Source organism: Scylla paramamosain, chromosome 20, assembly GCF_035594125.1.
Source record: "Scylla paramamosain isolate STU-SP2022 chromosome 20, ASM3559412v1, whole genome shotgun sequence".
Taxonomy (NCBI): Eukaryota; Metazoa; Arthropoda; class Malacostraca; order Decapoda; family Portunidae; genus Scylla; species Scylla paramamosain.
In genome coordinates this window covers 19428995-19446782 of record NC_087170.1, presented here as the reverse complement: position 1 = coordinate 19446782, position 17788 = coordinate 19428995, and the positions used below count along the sequence as shown (strand labels likewise).

Here is a 17788-nt window from a genome sequence, read left to right as displayed (position 1 = left end):
CGTTTTGAAGAGTTCTTGAATGTGTTGTGGACATCATGAGCTAGTTGTTCAACAGCATCACGTAATTGTTTGCATGCTTCAGAGACACATATATGGGCAGAATGGCACACACATTTCATAATAAAGATTCCTGGACAAAGTTCCTTTAACCTGCTACTCACAGAGTTATTAGGCCCCATCATAGTGCTGCATCCATCAGAACCAAAGCCAATGATATTAGAAGTAGGTATACCATTTTCAGTAAATGTTTTCATTATCTCTGAAAACAACCTGGCAGCTGTAGCACCTTCATTAGCTTTACTAATTAGCTCATGCCCTGCCATCAGCTCCACCTCAGCCCATTATCACCATCTTCCCAGACTCCACCCAGACTCTGTGATGTGCCCACTGTCACCCCCACTGTTCAATCTACAACTATATGTCTCATGTCCACTTCAAGCAATGTCCACTTCAAACAATGGACTGCATTAGAGAAGTATTGGAATATGGTGTCCCTTATTCCTAAACACGCTACACTGGTCGTCCTCCTCCTCCTCCTTGTCCTCATCTTCTTTCTTCTCTTCCTTGTCATCCTCCTCCTCTTTCTCCTCTTCTTTGTTGCCCTCGTCCTCTTTCTCCTCTTCTTCCTTGTGCTTGTCCTCCTTCTCTTTTTCCTCGTCATTCTCATTGTCTTTCTCCTCCTCCTCTTCCTCTTACGACTTCTTGTCCTCCTCATCGTTGTCATCCTTGTCCTTCTCATCCTCGTCTTCTGCTTTCCCGTCCTTTTCTTCTACTTTCTTCTACTATCACTATAGTAGGTAGATCAGATCACATCATGAGGACCACAAAGTTTGTTGTGGCCTGTGACTCCTCATCCTCCTACTCCTCATCTTCGTTCTCTTCCTCCTCCTCCTCCTTTATGTCCTCATCATCTTTGTCCTCCTCCTCCTCCTCCTCCTCCTCCTCCTGCTGCTGCTGGTGACTGTACCTCCAGACACACCCACCACATGGCCATGGTCACATTCTGGCTGCTGCGGCATGGGAGTGGAGACTGGCCTTACTCTTCCTGAAAAAAAAGACGAGAAGTCATTAGAAAAATATTGGTGTTGTTCCTTCTTAAAATATCAAAGAATGCCAGGTATCTTGCCGATACTTACAGGGAAAAATTCAAACAAATGAAACTATCTGGCAGGTGACCCATCCAGACAATCAATGCTGCAAAGTGTTGTGTAGGGCAGGAGTGTCCTGCCAGTCAGCCATCCAGTTAGACAAAACATTGATCAGTTATACATCGTTGATCAATCAGTCAGCCAGTCAGTAAGCTTACAGTCATTCATTCATTCATTCATTCATTCATTCATTCATTCATTCATTCATTCATTCATTCATTCATTCATTCATTCATTCATTCATTCATTCTCTCTCTCTCTCTCTCTCTCTCTCTCTCTCTCTCTCTCTCTCTCTCTCTCTCTCTCTCTCTCTCTCTCTCTCTCTCTCTCTCTCTCTGTAGAATCATCGAGACAACTGCGTAATATGTAATAAATATTTATTTCCAAATTCACAATAGAAATATACATTATACCGCGTCAGGCGCTTGTCCAAAATAAGCTCAGTTCCTCAGTACACACACACGCACACACACACGCACATCACACACACACATACGAACAACAACAACAACAACAACAAGGGGGGTGGGTGGAGGGTCTGGTGTACACATGACTCAATACATTGTAGTACTTATAGTTGTACGTACACACACACACAAATCAGATGCACACGCTGTCACAGTACGAGCCAGCGGTGCACCAACAAATGTCTGTCTGTCTGTTGTCCTGTATTGAAGTGGATTTTTGAAATTCTGGGCACGTCTACACACACACACACACACACACACGTGAAACTCGTAGAAAAGTCAATGACATTTTAATCATCACGTTTTCTTCACCTTTTTCTAGATCTATTTAAGGGTACACGAAGGAAAAGTAACAAGTATATGTCGACTGTATGCATGTCCTGTATTTTGATGGATCGTAATCTTTAAAGTTCTGATACACACACACAGTCTACAGTTATTACAATGCCATTAGTTCAGATCTAGCTCGTTGAATCATTTTTTTTTTTATTTAATTTATTTATTTTCGTAACTAAGAACAATTGGGTGCAATGAGTAAGTTATCACTCTTCATGCTGGAAATTCTTTAGTGGTTTATTATATTCTATTTTATGATTCTGTGGTTAATAACTTTTCTATCTATATACACCTGAAGAGCTTGCAAGTTGTCAGTGTCAGGTTGGAAATTTAATTAAATGTTCCTTGAGTTATATCTTGAAATGTAATTAAATGTTCCTTGAGTTATATCTTAAGTGTTACGTGAAAGTTGAAAAAAAAATAATAAAAACCCAAATTAGCCAAACTTCACGATATTTAATTCATGTACTCTTTATCCCTCAAATTTTATCAACAAACCAACTAATCTAACAAGTCGGCCAGTGTCTCTCATTAACACGTAGCCACCGAGGAAGTTCTTATCATAAGGAAAGTTAAGAAGTTAGTCAATCTCATAACCCTTACATTGAGTCATGTATTAGCTTAGTGGCAAGACAAGACTTGAGGTGATGGGAAGTACTTGGGGAGTAACGGCTGGCTAGTCAATTAGCCTATGTGAAGGTAAGCTGACGGAAACACTTGACTTTTCTACCAGTTTTCATACATACGTACATACATACATACATACATACATACAAACACATGATAAATGAATGATTGAGAGAGAGAGAGAGAGAGAGAGAGAGAGAGAGAGAGAGAGAGAGAGAGAGAGAGAGAGAGAGAGAGAGAGAGAGAGGGGTTTATCAAGTAGTGAAGTGAGACGTCTCAGGTGGTGGTGGTAGTGATAAGAATGCAGAGGAGAAGGAAGAGGAAGAAGATTATGATAATGGCATGACAATAATAATAATAATCATAATAATAATCAGACGAGCCTATAATTCACCATATGTGGCCAGCGCGGATCGAAGAACACTTACTGATCACAATAAAAAAAAAAAAAAATCGAGAACCACTTCATACGTTTCCGAGTGACACTCTAAAACAATATAATTTACTAGTAGGCAATTCCTTGAAGGAGGAAGAGAACGGCCTTCGGCGCGGCGCCCCCTCAACACCAAGACACAGATTCACGACACCCAGAGGTTGTGTCCATCACATGTAGTCACACTGACATAAGGCATTCAATACGTTGAGTACAGTGACCCCTATCCAGGGTGGTGATTATACAGTAACAACAAAGATCAAATGGTCCACAAGGCAAAGTGTACAAAACCCTGTTCTGGAAAGGCTGGCCCGCAACGGCGCCACACACCTCGCACACACACACACATACACGCACATGTACACACACGATATAACCTTGCCTACCCAAAGGTTATTGCAGCTAATCTCAAACATATCTTAGAATCTAATGCTCCAAACTACATTCCTTTTTGAACTTTTCTAAATATGTTACAGAATGATCATCAGGTTACTTCCTCAGACTACTTCCTCTTCACGTCCTCACCGGAGCGTCGTATCATTCCCTCCCCACACCCTCGCGACTCAAAACGACACTTGTAAGGAAACGCATCACTTCCTGGCGGCTCATTCCCCCGCGGCGACGAGCGTCTCGGCGTCACCCGCGACTCGGTGTGGACGAGCGGGACCCCTGTTGTATGCGGCAGTACACTGGGGTAACGGCGTTATAGCAACGTGACGCCCTTCCCTTCAAGGAAACTTTCTATTATTACGGGTATATTGTCGCGTGCAGACACACACACACACACACACACAAATGGCTTGGTTAGACGAAATAGGCGGGGCGCTGGGCGTGGTGTGGTGTGGCGCGGCGTGGCGTGTGAGAAGACAAGGCAAGACAGGAAGGGGTGCGGCAAGTGTTCAGGTGTTGGTGAAGGAATGACAGAATAAAACACGCCATTAAAACATGACGATGAACAGAATGACACACGAGGAAGGCAAGACAACCTGATCAGCACGACACGGTCACCAAGACGCGCGCACCAGGACAGCAGACTGCCAGTCCGTCGCAGTCACAGACTTAATTGTATATCTACACACACACACACACACACACACACACAATATATATATATATATATATATATATATATATATATATATATATATATATATATATATATATATATATATATATATATATATATATATATATATATATATATATATTAGAGCACGCTTTGAACCACCGCTTTGGTGGACAGTCTGAACCTTCCCTAAAGTTGCTTTATAAGACTATAACCTTAACACTTGAACACAAAGCACACAGAGATCATGAATCATTAATATATCAACACCGTGTCTCTTTCCATGAACCAGTCAGTCTTCCGCCTTCCAGTAATCCACGCCGCCAAACTCTATCGCAGAGTAACTTTAGCAGACTAGAGCATATCACAAAATGGACTTAACATAGTGCTTCAAGGTACTGATATATCATGTTTATGCGTACTGAAAGGGAGAGTGAGCAACAAGACACAAGGGAGAGGTGCCTCAGCAGGGAGAGGACAGCCGGCTGCTGACAATCTTGGTCATAACCAGTCCCAAACAATCTATTTAGTGGTTGGTGAAACTAGTTCATAAAGGCTTCACTGTGCCCTGAACCTTGCCACGCCTCACACTAGTAGCAGGGCACCGAACATCAGGGGTCACGTGGTTCCCCTGGAGTGGCGTCCACAGCCCCACAGGCCCCACAAGTGTCGCGACATTAATTTATGAAAGAAAATATCAAGACATACATACAAACTTCTCAGCCACGCCTTGACACACACCGCCACCCACCATCCACGGGTCTCCATGAAAGCGCTCCAGCTCATCACCACACCGCACCACACCACCACTATCGCAGTCACACCACGCCAAGCACGCCTGAAGTCACTCTTAAATTATGTCAGAAAATGGAAATGGCTTGAAAACAGCATTGTAAGGAACCCATTTCTATACACACACACACGCACGGTCTACAGTTATTACAATGCCATTAGTTCAGATCTAGCTCGTTGAATCTATTTTTTTTAATTTAATTTATTTATTTTTGTAACTAAGAACAACTGGGTGCAATGAGTAAGTTATCACTCTTCACTTCAGAAAGACGCGTCTTGATCCGTCACTCCACCACTGCTGCACTGCGCTGTTTCTCTTACACATGAAGTGATAAATACATTCCACACATCGTAAAGCGAATGCTATTACAGGAATCAAGGGAGAGACAGAAGTGTTACGATATATAATGAATCGCCAAACATGTGACCAAAAGCAAAATATAATCACTTGGACACGATCCCCGCCCGCACACCTGTCCCAACTAAGTACTGGTGACTCCGAACCCCAGAGGAACACAGATCGTTACAATATATCACCGCAAGTCATCATTGGCAGCCACGGACACTACTGTACATTGTCTTACACTAACAAGTAATTTGGCACAATACCACGAGTCGCACACCGGCGCTCGCTCGTCACTCACACACCACGCAGCGACGCCGCACGTGTGGTTGGGCCTTTGTGACTCTTCGCCTCCACTTACGACCCTCTGCGTTTTTATCTAACACAGTATGGCTGAAGAGGAGTTTGCTACACTGTCCACCATAATACTGAGCCCACACACCACGCCTGGGTACACACTTCCATTACCTCTTACCACATGCCACTGTACTACGCGGGGCTGGACGCTATTCTTCTCTCACCCTGTACGTTATGTTACTTCACCATTTAGGTGGGCAGCGAGGACAAGGCAGCCTGGATAAGCGTGAGACGAGATCACTGCCAACACGCGGCGGTCCCCTCACTGGTGGCGTGAGGGTGGTGCGTGCTGGGTGGGTATTTACATCACAGGCTCCACACGCGGCGGTTTACTTGAATGACCTACAGAAAGCAATCAAGGCAAACTGTACCTGTATGAACACTTGGAGAAGGTGGTAAGGTCAACGCGAACCTGTGAGAGATTTGGTGGAGATGGAAGGGGTGAGATCACACTGTACCCTTGTGGACGATGGACACTGGCAAGTGGAGGTGCGCGTCCCAGTATGTGGCGGAGATACTGAGGCTGTGCTACGCTTACACTTCACAGGACTTGTATGTGTGTGTGTATCTTTGTACACTTCTGTCGCCTGCACGCCTTGTACTAATTCCTATGACTGGAAGATTCGTTCATAAGCGTTTCGAAACACACTTCGAGCACCCGTCACTGACACTCGCACGTTCACTAGGCTGGTGGTGTTGCTCGTGTGTGACTGACACATGCTCGTCATCACCTCTTCTGCCACCAGAATGAGGCGCGTCCCAGAGCACCAAGCCAAGAGGCGTGCCAGTTCCGTGAATGACGCTAGTTAAGTGTGCCAATAATACTGAGCCAATTAAAGTTACCGGTTTGGCAAGCCAGCTCACTGGAAGATTCACTACATCACAATATTCTCGTTTTCTGTTATCATTTGTTACGCTGGTTAGAAATTCGTTCCTTGACTACAGACTTGAGCCGCCGCGACTCTGACTATCTGGAAGACAGCGCTAATAGTCTGAGGCTTGTCTGCTGCTGCTGTTGCTGCTGCTGCTATTCCATCCTCACAAATAAACAGTATCCTCAAGTACAGAAATATCAAGATGCTAAATACATGTAGTCAAAGAGGTTCAAGAAAGCATACGACACCTAGACCACCACGCCCACCACACCACACCACACCATAACCACCACACTAAATCCCTTTCACCTGCAGCACACCCACCACACCATGCCCATCCCCTGCAGCACACCGCACCGCACCACATCCCACCACTCCACACCACTCGCCTCGCCAAGTGGGCACCACAATTCTGCTTGGCCTCCACTGCTCCACTGGTCACCAGCTGAAGGCGCCACAAGGACCACCACTTAGCAACTCCTGAAAGCAACACTTGGACACTCAAAAGTCACATAAACAAACAATCTGATGATAATTAAGACCAAAGCATGACGAGCGAGCCGGAGGAAAACGTCCCGCACAATATCAATAAACAGAGTCACTGTACAGCTACACCAATTCATATATATGAAACACCTAGTATTTTACACCATGTTTTGGGACTTAGTGAATTAACAATATAACAGTGAGTGGCGGCAGCATCGCCATGCGCTATCAAACAACGGACAGGGAGGAGGGGGCTGTTGCTGCGAGACGGCTAGTACAAGGGGTAGGAGGGGAGAGGGGCCTGGCTGCCGCGGAATGCGGCAGGCAAGTCGTCCAACCCTCACAGAAGATTAGTTTACAAAAGAGTCCCTCCCGTATGTCATTACTGAGCAGCAGTGCCTGTTATCACTACACGTGGCACTTTGTACTCACACTGACTCCTTGGCGGGGCAGCAGAGCCGCGCCAACATGTGGGTGAGAATGTTGAGCAGGACAGGTGACAGGTGACCTTAGAGACGTGCTGGGCGCAGAGTACCCGCCCATCAACGCTAATTTGACTCGTTCCTTGGTCTCCTGACTATGAAATATATCTATACGTATACAGTGAAGTTGTAGCCACGTCTTCCTCTCACACACGTCAGACAATAGTGAACATAACATTAACTGTACAGCGGGGACGGGAGGCTCACCGGAGGCCGCGGCGGGCGTGACACACAGGCAGACAGTGAACTTCATCATGAAACAAGGTGCTACTGGTGCTCGTTCAGAATGAAGGTAACGCATTTTGATTGGATGAAAAAACTGGCTGGGTGTGGCACCGAATCGAAGGTTACATTATACGGTGTCTTACACCAAGAAAAGAACCAAACGTGCACCACGGTTTGCTGAACGACCAACACTTGTTTATGTACACTCTCGTTTTGTACCCGGGATGAGGCGCAGCTCAGTATCTTTGGCCTCACTACCGAGACTAGGTTTTATTTTCCACGTGTCTCCTCACTCGCCCCTTTCATCACCGTCTGTCTGGGATACGTAACTTTTTTTTTTTTTTTTTTTGAGAAGCGTCATTTGCAAAGTTCCTTGCCAGTTTTGAAAGAAACCAAAATTTCGGTAACTTACCAAAGTTACCTCATATGCCTAGTTACTCTGTAAAACATGAAACACTCATATTTTGCAAAATTATCGATAATCTATTCGGCTAATATGCAAGACAATAAAATTGCAAGTATCGGCTGATAATGCTGTGTGTGTGTGTGTGTGTGTGTGTGTGTGTGTAAGCGAAGAAGGTAAACGAATAATCAGTTTAGAACTATTGTGGTTGGTTTACATTAGCCATGATTGTTATCTGCCAATTGCAAAGTAACACAAGCAGCGACTTATTTTCTCATAACACTGGTTTGGCTGCGGGCTGGGTGAAGAATCGTGAAAGGTAAACAAGTAACAATTTAACGATGTACTGTTGAGAGTGAGTGTGTGGAGGAGTGGGAAAGGAGCAGCCTCACATGTATCATAAACAGACTAGTCGCTCTTTCGTTGTTTTATAGACTGACAATAGATCGTGGAGTGTCTTGCAAAATACTAGTCTTGTAAAAATACAACTCTCTGCGTTCCATAAAATACCCAGATATTTGAGATGTTATGAACTCAGGATTTTGATTCCTTTCAAAATTGGCCAGGAATTTTATAAATGATCAATATCACTTACAAAAATGAGAGAGAAAGAGAGAGAGAGAGAGAGAGAGAGAGAGAGAGAGAGAGAGAGAGAGAGAGAGAGAGAGAGAGAGAGAGAGCTGTGCAAGCAGGCCTATGCAACAGTGCAGGTCGTGGCAGCGCGTCTCACTTGTCTGGCCTGCACACCTGCGTGGGACACACACACACACACACATACATACACACTGCAGCAGGGCGTCAGTGGTGCAGGCAGCCGTCCTGCGTCCGTCACCGCCGCCCCTCAGCACACCCGCACCAGGAGGAGGCCGGTCGGCGTCTGGTGGTATCAGGCTCGGGTTTCGGAGCCGCATTCGAACCGCGTGTATCGCAACTCGCGACTCGCTCATTGGGCACGTTGAGTCAAAAGCTACATGATGACTGGTAACAAGAAGCTATGTAGATTTGTTGGATGGAGGAGGTGGTGGTGAAGAGCGTGACGGCTGCCTCACGCCTCACGTTGAGGAACACGCACAAGTCGAGCTTCCCGGCGGGCGGTAACGGGGCGGCTACTGCCGGAGAACACTGCGACTGCTTCACCTAAACTCTTGAACTGTGGAATCCTTAATTAAGCGCCAAGTGACGAGCCACGCGTCACAAATGGTCGTGATCTAAGCCGCCCAACCAAACATTCTACTCCCGTAATAATAATTGCACTTATGGATAAATTCATTGTACCCTGTTGAATTCCTTGTCAGATTGTCTTACAAAAAGACACGTGGCCTCGGCAAGAGCAAAGTTACAGTCTAGTACCCTACAGGAGGAAGGCGGCCCGCGCGGGACACTGATTCACGTCCGGCAGAGTCACCCCAAACACTCACTGATGGACCTGCGTCTCTGGGTTTGATCCTCATCCTTTTGTTCAGACACGATACACGAGACTGCACAGGAGAGGCGAGCTCATCGCATCACTACATCATCACAAGCTGACGCTGCTGACTCCCTCTCATCACACTGCTGTACATGGCAACCTACACACACACACACATACGTATATATATATATATATATATATATATATATATATATATATATATATATATATATATATATATATATATATATATATATATATATATATATATGCGAGACATCAAGTTGTAGCAGCTTAGTCTAACAGCCTCTAAAAAGTAACGCTAATTGTACCTTATTACGATTATCGTTCCGTAATAAATTGAAATACTGTAAAATACTTTCAAACATCACATTTCATGAAGTTGAAAATAGATCCAATATCAAAATAGGGAGATCTGGAGATCTGGGGCACTTTTGTTGGGGTAGAGTGTGCGCCTGGCGCCTGACGCCTGACACCTGACACCAGACGACTGGTGCTGGATGACAGATGCCTGACGTCTGACGCAGGGAGGGGAGAGGGAAAAGGGCACGAGGTTGTTCAGTAGAGACGATAGCAACAGATCTTTGGTGGGGCAGGCCCCGCCACCACAAAATGACGGGGCGAGGTGAGGAAGTGTACCGGATACTGGAGGGGAGGTCTACACAAGTGAGAGGACGAGGACGCGCGTATCACTGGTTGGTGAGCACTGTGGTGAGCCTGAGGCCTTCCGGCCCCTAGCCTTGCCTCACTAACCCCTAAGCTACACCCTGGACGTGAACACTGCAACACTGCTGCTCTAGTGGCCCTGGGCACCAAGCCTTGCCTCTCACTGTGATGGTCTGGTAACATGCCTCCAGAGGCTGTGCGGGTGGCGGTGCCCTGCTACAGGCGTGCCTGAGGAGCCCTCTGGAGGAGGCGTGTAGGAAGGCGTGTACTGACACGGTGGTGTCTAGTACAAGCACACTTCATCATTGTTGGCTGTCTACGTCTAGCGCAGATATCAATGCCTACGTGACAGAAGACCTCCACACGCTGCACGTAGTAGAGGTTTGAGTGACGGCAACTACATTGACAAAATATAATACTCTTATGCTAGTCAATATCTCTACATGGACGGGGTCAGTAGGCTACACTGAAGAGCAACATCAGAAGACAAACCTGGATTCTGAAGCGTTTTTATGGTTTACAATATGAGCCTTTTAATGACGCCAATCCCTGGCCAAAGGCAAGATACTCGTACAATTCCAGAGTTGTCGGAGCATGAGACATTACAAGGGCGGCACACACCCTGCTGTACTCAGATATCAGACGCGAGGGTAACACACGTGGTGCACCACTGCATCACTCCAAGGCTGGACTCATTGTAATGATGTCTTGCCATTCACGGCAGGTGAAATGATACACGGTTTAGGCGGGTCCAGGCCCCAGGAGCCTCGCGGGCACCTGGAGGGAGACTGCCGCGGCGATGTCCGCCCAAAGGCAGGCGACCCTGTGTGCCGCGGCGTGGAATGATTGTCGATACAACCGTATGAGGCATTCTTGGGGTGTCCAGTACTCTCTCTCTCTCTCTCTCTCTCTCTCTCTCTCTCTCTCTCTCTCTCTCTCTCTCTCTCTCATCGTAATCATAATCATTATCATCATCAACCACCACTACGCCTCTGGAATCGTAACGTCTTGAGAAGTATTGTTTTTAATGATAGGTATATATATATATATATATATATATATATATATATATATATATATATATATATATATATATATATATATATATATATATATATATATATATATATATATATATATATATATATATATTTATATATTGTGGGGGTGGCGGCCAGTTGGCGACGCGCACCGGTGCCGGGACGTGAACTGGAGCGGCATGGTGCCCTGGACGCCAGGGTCTTGACACTGACTTGACTTGACGACTTGCTTCACTTCTTCCTCATTGCCAATGAACACTGCCATCTTTGTTTGGTCTCAGCATCACCGAACTGTGGCCGTCATCACCATCTTCAATATCATTACAGCACCGCCGCTGCTACACTGGACACTGGCAGAGAACGCTTGGCATGGTTTGGTTTGGCTTAGTTTGGTTTGGCTTGGTTTGGTTTGTAAGGACACGCTGACCAACACTCGGGTCTTGTACGGTGACACACTTTGCACAACACTTGGAATTTCCTATGTAAAACTGATCCATAAACAATGCTCATGGTTTTTCTTTTACACAAGTAAATACAATGAAATATATTATCCTCAAGTGAATTACAATATTAAGGTACATTACTCTATGGAATCAAGATAAAATTATAGGAATGTAAGTATTCGCTATAAATATGAGGATGGAGTCTGTCGTTCATGGCTGAAAAAAACAACCACTGAAATGTTCTCCGAGGCAGAAAGAACCAGACTGAAGATGGCGGATTGGAGGGAGGGAGAGTGGCAGGAATCTTGTTTCCAGTCAAAAGCTTAAACAATCCCCTTGTGGGGGAAAGCGAAGGAGTGAGAGGAGGCATGACTGGTGACGCTCACTCCTCAGGGCTGATCGGCTGCCACGGGCGTGGGATGCCGCCCCTCTTTAACGAGAGGCAATGGCACAATGTCTACCTCAGGGCTGGATGAGTCCCTCAGGGTGTCGCTGGGCGAGGCGCGCTTCTGCAGGGCGGAGGCCAGGGAGGTGCGGGAGGCGAGGGTGGGCAGGGAGTACAGGGGATTGAAGGCCATCACTCCTGAGGTTTGTGCAAGAGGCGGCACCCCGGCGTCCTCTCCCTGCTGCTGCTCCATCACCAGGCCCTTGGTCAGACTCAACAGACTAGAGGACACCTGCCAGGTCTCAGCACTGGGGAGCGGGCTGGTGCTGGTGCTGGTGCTGGTGCTGCTGGTGGTGATGATGGCAGGCCGGGCAGCGGTGGTGGTGTTGGTGGTGGTGGGCGTGCGGGTGACGGCGGCTTTGCCCCTCAGAAGGGCGTCCAGCACGCTGCCCTGGTAAGGCTGGGTGGCAGGGGCGTCGTGGGAGTTGACAGGGGAAGGCTCACGCTCCAAACTGCCTGGGTTGGAGGTGTGGCTCTTGACGGCAGCCTCCTGGAACCTGCGGATCATTTGGGAAGCGTAGAAGGGATCCTGCTGGTATCTGGAGAGGAAGGGAGGCACCAGGGGCGCGCCATTCCAGATGAAGGGGCTGGTCAGCAGGGGCGTGGAGGAGAGGGACGTGGCGGAGACAGGCGGAGAAGACAAGGATGTTGAGGAGAGAGGAGGGAAGGTGGAGTAAGGCGAGGCTTCATTTTCCATGCGAGCTTTCTTCACCGCGGGCAAGATTCCCGAGCCCTCGCCGCCCTGGGAGTTGTCGTCGCCCGTGAGATCAATGGTGGATGTGGTGTCTGCCTGGGTGGTGGTGTTGTCCCCAGGGGTTCTGGCCACCTCCGGGTGGCTCGCAGTGGTGTCTGCCGGTGTTCTAATTGACCTGCCAGCGTCTCTCCTGCCTCGGTCTACCGCCGGAGAGCAGGTGGAGGCGGAGGCGGAGGCGGAGGCGGATGGGGAGGAATTTTCCTTCTTGTTCTTGCCACGGCTCAGGTGTCTCTCCTTCACCTTGTACTCCAGCGTGGAGTGCGGGACGCCGTAGAAGCTGCCTGCTCTGTGTACGCTCATCTCGCCACTCTGCACCGCCTGCACCGCCTTCAGCAGGTTGTCACGATCGTAATTGCGATACTTTCCTCGCTTGGGCCGCGAGCCTTTGCCTCCTGTTGTGGTGGACGATACTTGTGTCTTCTTCACCTGGTCCTGCTTGTCGGCGCCAGTCTTGCCCTGCAGGTCTCTGGCAGAGGACGTGGGCGGAAGCAGTTGGGAGTTGCTGGCTGCCGGTGTGTCCTTACCAGTGGGCACCTCGCAACCCAGTTTCTGGCCAATCATCTGCGCGATCATTTCTTTGAGATTAGGACTGGATAGAGAGGAAATGAGAGGCTGACTAGAGTGGTTGGAGTCTGAGGCGGTGGTGTCAGACTCAGCCTTGAGGAGGCCGTTGCAGGATGGAGAATAGGACGGTACGCTAAGGTCACATTGGTCATTCTTAAGACCGTTGATGGCGTGGATTTCAACTGATCCATTTAATCTCAATTTACTTCTTTGTAGTTCTTCGTTGTATCGGTCTTCTGCTATTTTCTTGACAAAGTCATTCAACTGCGGGATGAAAGAGATGCTGTTGAGCACCTCGGTGGACGCCTGCACGTTGTCCTTGTTGAGGGCCAGCTTGGGAATGTTGTCCAGGAGGTGCTTCAGTGCCGCTTCCACTGCCGGCCGCGAGTCACTCACGCCGCCACTCTTACGGGTGATCTCCTCCAGCTTCTCCACCATCTTGCTCTGCAGCAAACTTTTGATACTCTCCGGAGACGCCTTCGCCTCCTCGTCAGAAACGCCGCCTCCGCCGCCTGCCGCGCTGCGCCCGTTGTAGCGCTGCGAGAAGTTTGGAGCGTCGGTCTGCATGGCGTCACTACTCTGCTCCACCAGCTTCTTGTTTCTGTCCCGTTCCATGGCGAGTTTGTACACCTGTGGGAGGGCGGGGGTGTGAGTGTGGTCCCTGAGTGTGGCCATCGCCGTGTGGAACACCTGTGCGCATCGTGTGATGCGCCTGGCATTGCGCCTGTCATTACTGTGCACTTAAATACTGGTATTGGGTGGTGTGATGCGCCTGGTATTTATTGCATTCAGATTTATACCACTGTCTGTTTCTACTAATGACGCTCCAGACTTATGAATATGGAGTGTGGTTACCCGCTAATATAACAAGACCTATTTCATCACTACATTTACCAAGACTCTGGAGCAGCAGCGGCAGAATCAAGGAAAGTTGTGGTTTATTGTCTGTGTATCACCAGAGAGAGAGAGAGAGAGAGAGGGAGAGAGAGAGAGAGAGAGAGAGAGAGAGAGAGAGAGAGAGAGAGAGAGAGAGAGAGAGAGAGAGAGAGTCACCTTATTGCGGAGCGTGGAGCGTGGGATGCCATAGATGACAGCTGCTCTCCGCGTGCCCAGCTTGCCACTCTGAATGTCCCTTAGCGCCGCCTGCAGTTCCTCCTCCGTGTACGACCGTTTGCTTAGGTCACCTCGCCGCCGACCCCTGCAGGGAGGCAGAGACTTAACACATACATACACACACACACACACACACACACACACACACACACACACACACACACACACCGCGCGCTTAGAAGAGAGAAACAAATTCCTGAAAAAAATATACGGGGTAGCCTGATCATCCCGGACTTTGTCATCCAGGTTGGTCGGCGTCAAGTGGCAGCCATAGTAGCTCTGTGCGATCGTAAGATACTTCCCTTTGGTTAATGTATATGTATATGTACTTAAGATGGGAGGAGGAGGAGGAAATCACACTCACCTAGTAGAATTAATTTTGGTATCAAGGGTGACGGTGTGGTGCACGACTCTCTCGTAGGAGGGGAAGAGTGAGTTGGAGGGGGGCGGGGTGCTGGACGAGACTCCAACCTCCCTCTTGACACTCTCCACGTGGGACTTGGCACTCAGGTCCAGGGGCTGCTGGTCTCTGTCTTCACATATGTCCTCGGGAGCCTGCAGCACGAACCACAGCAGTCAGTGAGGCAATGACGCCGCTAAGTAAATAAATAGTAAACATTTATATATCTTAAGGAATCTCAAAAAGATCCTCAGTGAAATCGGAGTTAATTAAAAGAGTGAAGTGAGTAATGTTAGTACTGTGGGAGGCGGCGAGCGATCATTCCCAAGAGAAAGGATGCTAAACTGGTTCCTCTGCTCCACCTCCCGATCACGAAGCGAGTGCCCTGAGTGCGTGAGGTGTGTGCTGAGGGCAGGTAATGCTGCAGTGTGAAGGTGTGGGGCTAAACACAGGTACACAAGTACGGGTCGCCCTGCCGCTCACGCTCCTGCCGCTTACCCTACCCACCATCTTCAGGGTGGTGAGTGTGTGCTCCAGGTAATGGTACGGGGCCACACAGATGTTCCGTGTCTTCCGAGGCCACGGCGTGTAGTAACCCAGGACACCTCCAGCCAGCTACCGATTCTCTCACCAGTTTCTAAATACTTACCCTCCAATTTTTATTAATACTTTAGGGTTTCTCTTTGAGGACTGACACTATTACTGGATTTTTTTTTTTTTTTCGCCTTAATGTTACCTTGGGCCAGTGTCCTTTCTATATAAAAAAAAAAAAATATATATATATATATATATATATATATATATATATATATATATATATATATATATATATATATATATATATATATATATATATACCCACACACCTGCAGGCAGCTCACCTGGTGCACCCTGGCCAGGTGGTGCAGGTGTGAGGAGAGGATCCATGGCAGCAGGTGTGGCGGCAGGTTGGCGGTGTACAGGCCGATGGGCAGGCGCGGGCCCAACTCCGAGGTGAGGCCCGCCACGGGCCCCACCGCCACGCTCCTCCCCTCGGGACAGGCTGGCAGCGGCGGCACGCAGCCCCCCGAGGTGGACGTGGGTGTGGAGGATTGGCGTGGCGTGGATAGGTCAAGCGTGGCCTCGGCAGCTTCCTCGGGCTGCTGCGGGTGAGTGGTGGGCGGCGGCGGCGAGAAAGCGGAGTCCCCCGGCGAGTCCGCTAAACTGGTGCTAGGCGTGGCGCCCTCTCGCGGGGACCACTCGGCCTGAGGGGGAGGACGCGTTAAGACCACCACGCTCTTGGTGAATTTACACCTTGCATCATTAGCACTGTTACTAGAAGTAGTGCTACTGGCATTAGTATTCCCAGTAGTAGTAGTAGTAGTAGTAGTAGCAACAAGCAGCCGAAGAGCGTAAATAGAGGTGTAAATACAGGTACAACTAAAAAGCGCTAAAAAACGTAAATCACAGTATACACCAGTAAAAAGAAACAGTTACGCACTGAGCAAGCAGCTTGTGTCGCGCCGCGGTGTTACGTAAAAATAAGCATGCAGAAAGGAACTGCATAACCTGCCACGGAGTGACTCAGCTTAGCCTACCAGGAAAACTATATGGAAAAAAAAATTATGGCAGGAAGCGAATTACTGAAAAGACTGAGGAGGAGGAGGAGGAGGAGGAGTTGGAGGAGGGGGGAAGCTTTAACTTTTTTTGTTATAACAGGTAAAAAAAAAAAGTCTTAGATATATTTACATTAATTTAGAGAACCTGTTTGTTAGAAGGAAAGATCAAATAAGGGAGACACTGGTAATGAGTGAGCTAGAACAGGTAAGAAAGTTATTTAATCCATGACAAATTTATATACATGTAAGAGACATATAGAAATTGATTCAAAAATATAATTGTGGATAAGTGGATGAGTGGAACACGCTTATCTGGCAAGTAATGGAGAAAACACAGGAACACAAAGGAGGAACAAATAGCCCGTCTTTTTTTCCGAGGCCCTCTGAGAGAAGCAACACTGTCTAATCTAAACTAAGAAATGTAGGGAGGCAGAGACGAGGTTTAAACAAGTTAATAGATGAGGATTTATTTATGGACGCAGTGATAGAAGACATGCAAGTGGTGGGTGTGACAGAAGAAGGCGCATAAGACTAAGTGTATTAGAGAAGGATGATCCGCTGTGACGACCTCTAATGAGAGAAGCCGAAAGGAGAAATGAAGAGGATGAGGAAGAGATGAGTTGCCTTGTGAACATGAGAAAATAAGAACAAATGAAGACGAGAAAACAAGGAAAGCAGCAAGAAGCCATCAGACCTACACGTGTGTTTCCTCACCTGTGTGGAGGCATGACTGGTACCCAGGCAGACGAAGCAGGGGGCGGCAGGGTCCCAGTCTTGTGGCAGGGCGGTGTCAGGGGTGGGACGGGGGCTGCTCTCCCCCCCAGGACTCGGGTACAAGTCGGAACGCACTTTAAGAAATGCGGACTCTCCCATCAGCTCTTCCAGCACGCGTTCCAAACCTGTTGAGACACACCTGCATGAGCCCGGCACACCTACCACGACCCACACACACAAACACGCCCACCGCTCTGCGTCACACCTGCCCACGTCACCCCACCCACCACCCACGCCCACATCACTCCACACCCTGCTTGATTCCGCGCACCATCTTCCTTATTGCGAAAAATCTGGTTAGGGTTGAAAGAATGGTTGGGACTGAGAGGAGGCTGGAGGGGGCTGAGTGTTAGGACGGGGGTCTGGCCTGGAAGGAGACTGGGAAGAGGCTGGGAGCGGGTTGGGAGGAGGCTGGAAGAGGAGGCTGGGATGGGGCTACGAGGCTGAAAGGGGGCTACGAGGGGACTAGGAGGAGGCTGGGAGGGGGCTGAGAAAGGAGGCTGGGAGGGGAACGGGAGA

The 17788-nt window shown here is 48.2% G+C and overlaps 1 protein-coding gene across 1 annotated transcript in view; it reads right to left on the bottom strand.

The window, feature by feature from the left end:
• Nucleotides 1-1508: 1508 nt before the first annotated feature.
• The window catches only part of LOC135110132 (uncharacterized), a 16527-nt gene continuing 247 nt past the window's right edge, over nt 1509-17788 (bottom strand). Inside the window, exons 2-6 of the mRNA XM_064022088.1 lie at nt 17210-17427; nt 15779-16141; nt 14862-15052; nt 14438-14582; nt 1509-14014 (exon numbers count right to left, since the gene is read on the bottom strand). Of these exons, the coding sequence (XP_063878158.1) occupies nt 12011-14014; nt 14438-14582; nt 14862-15052; nt 15779-16141; nt 17210-17427 (2921 nt within the window). The 3' untranslated portion in view covers nt 1509-12010. The remainder of the gene's footprint in view (nt 14015-14437; nt 14583-14861; nt 15053-15778; nt 16142-17209; nt 17428-17788) is intronic.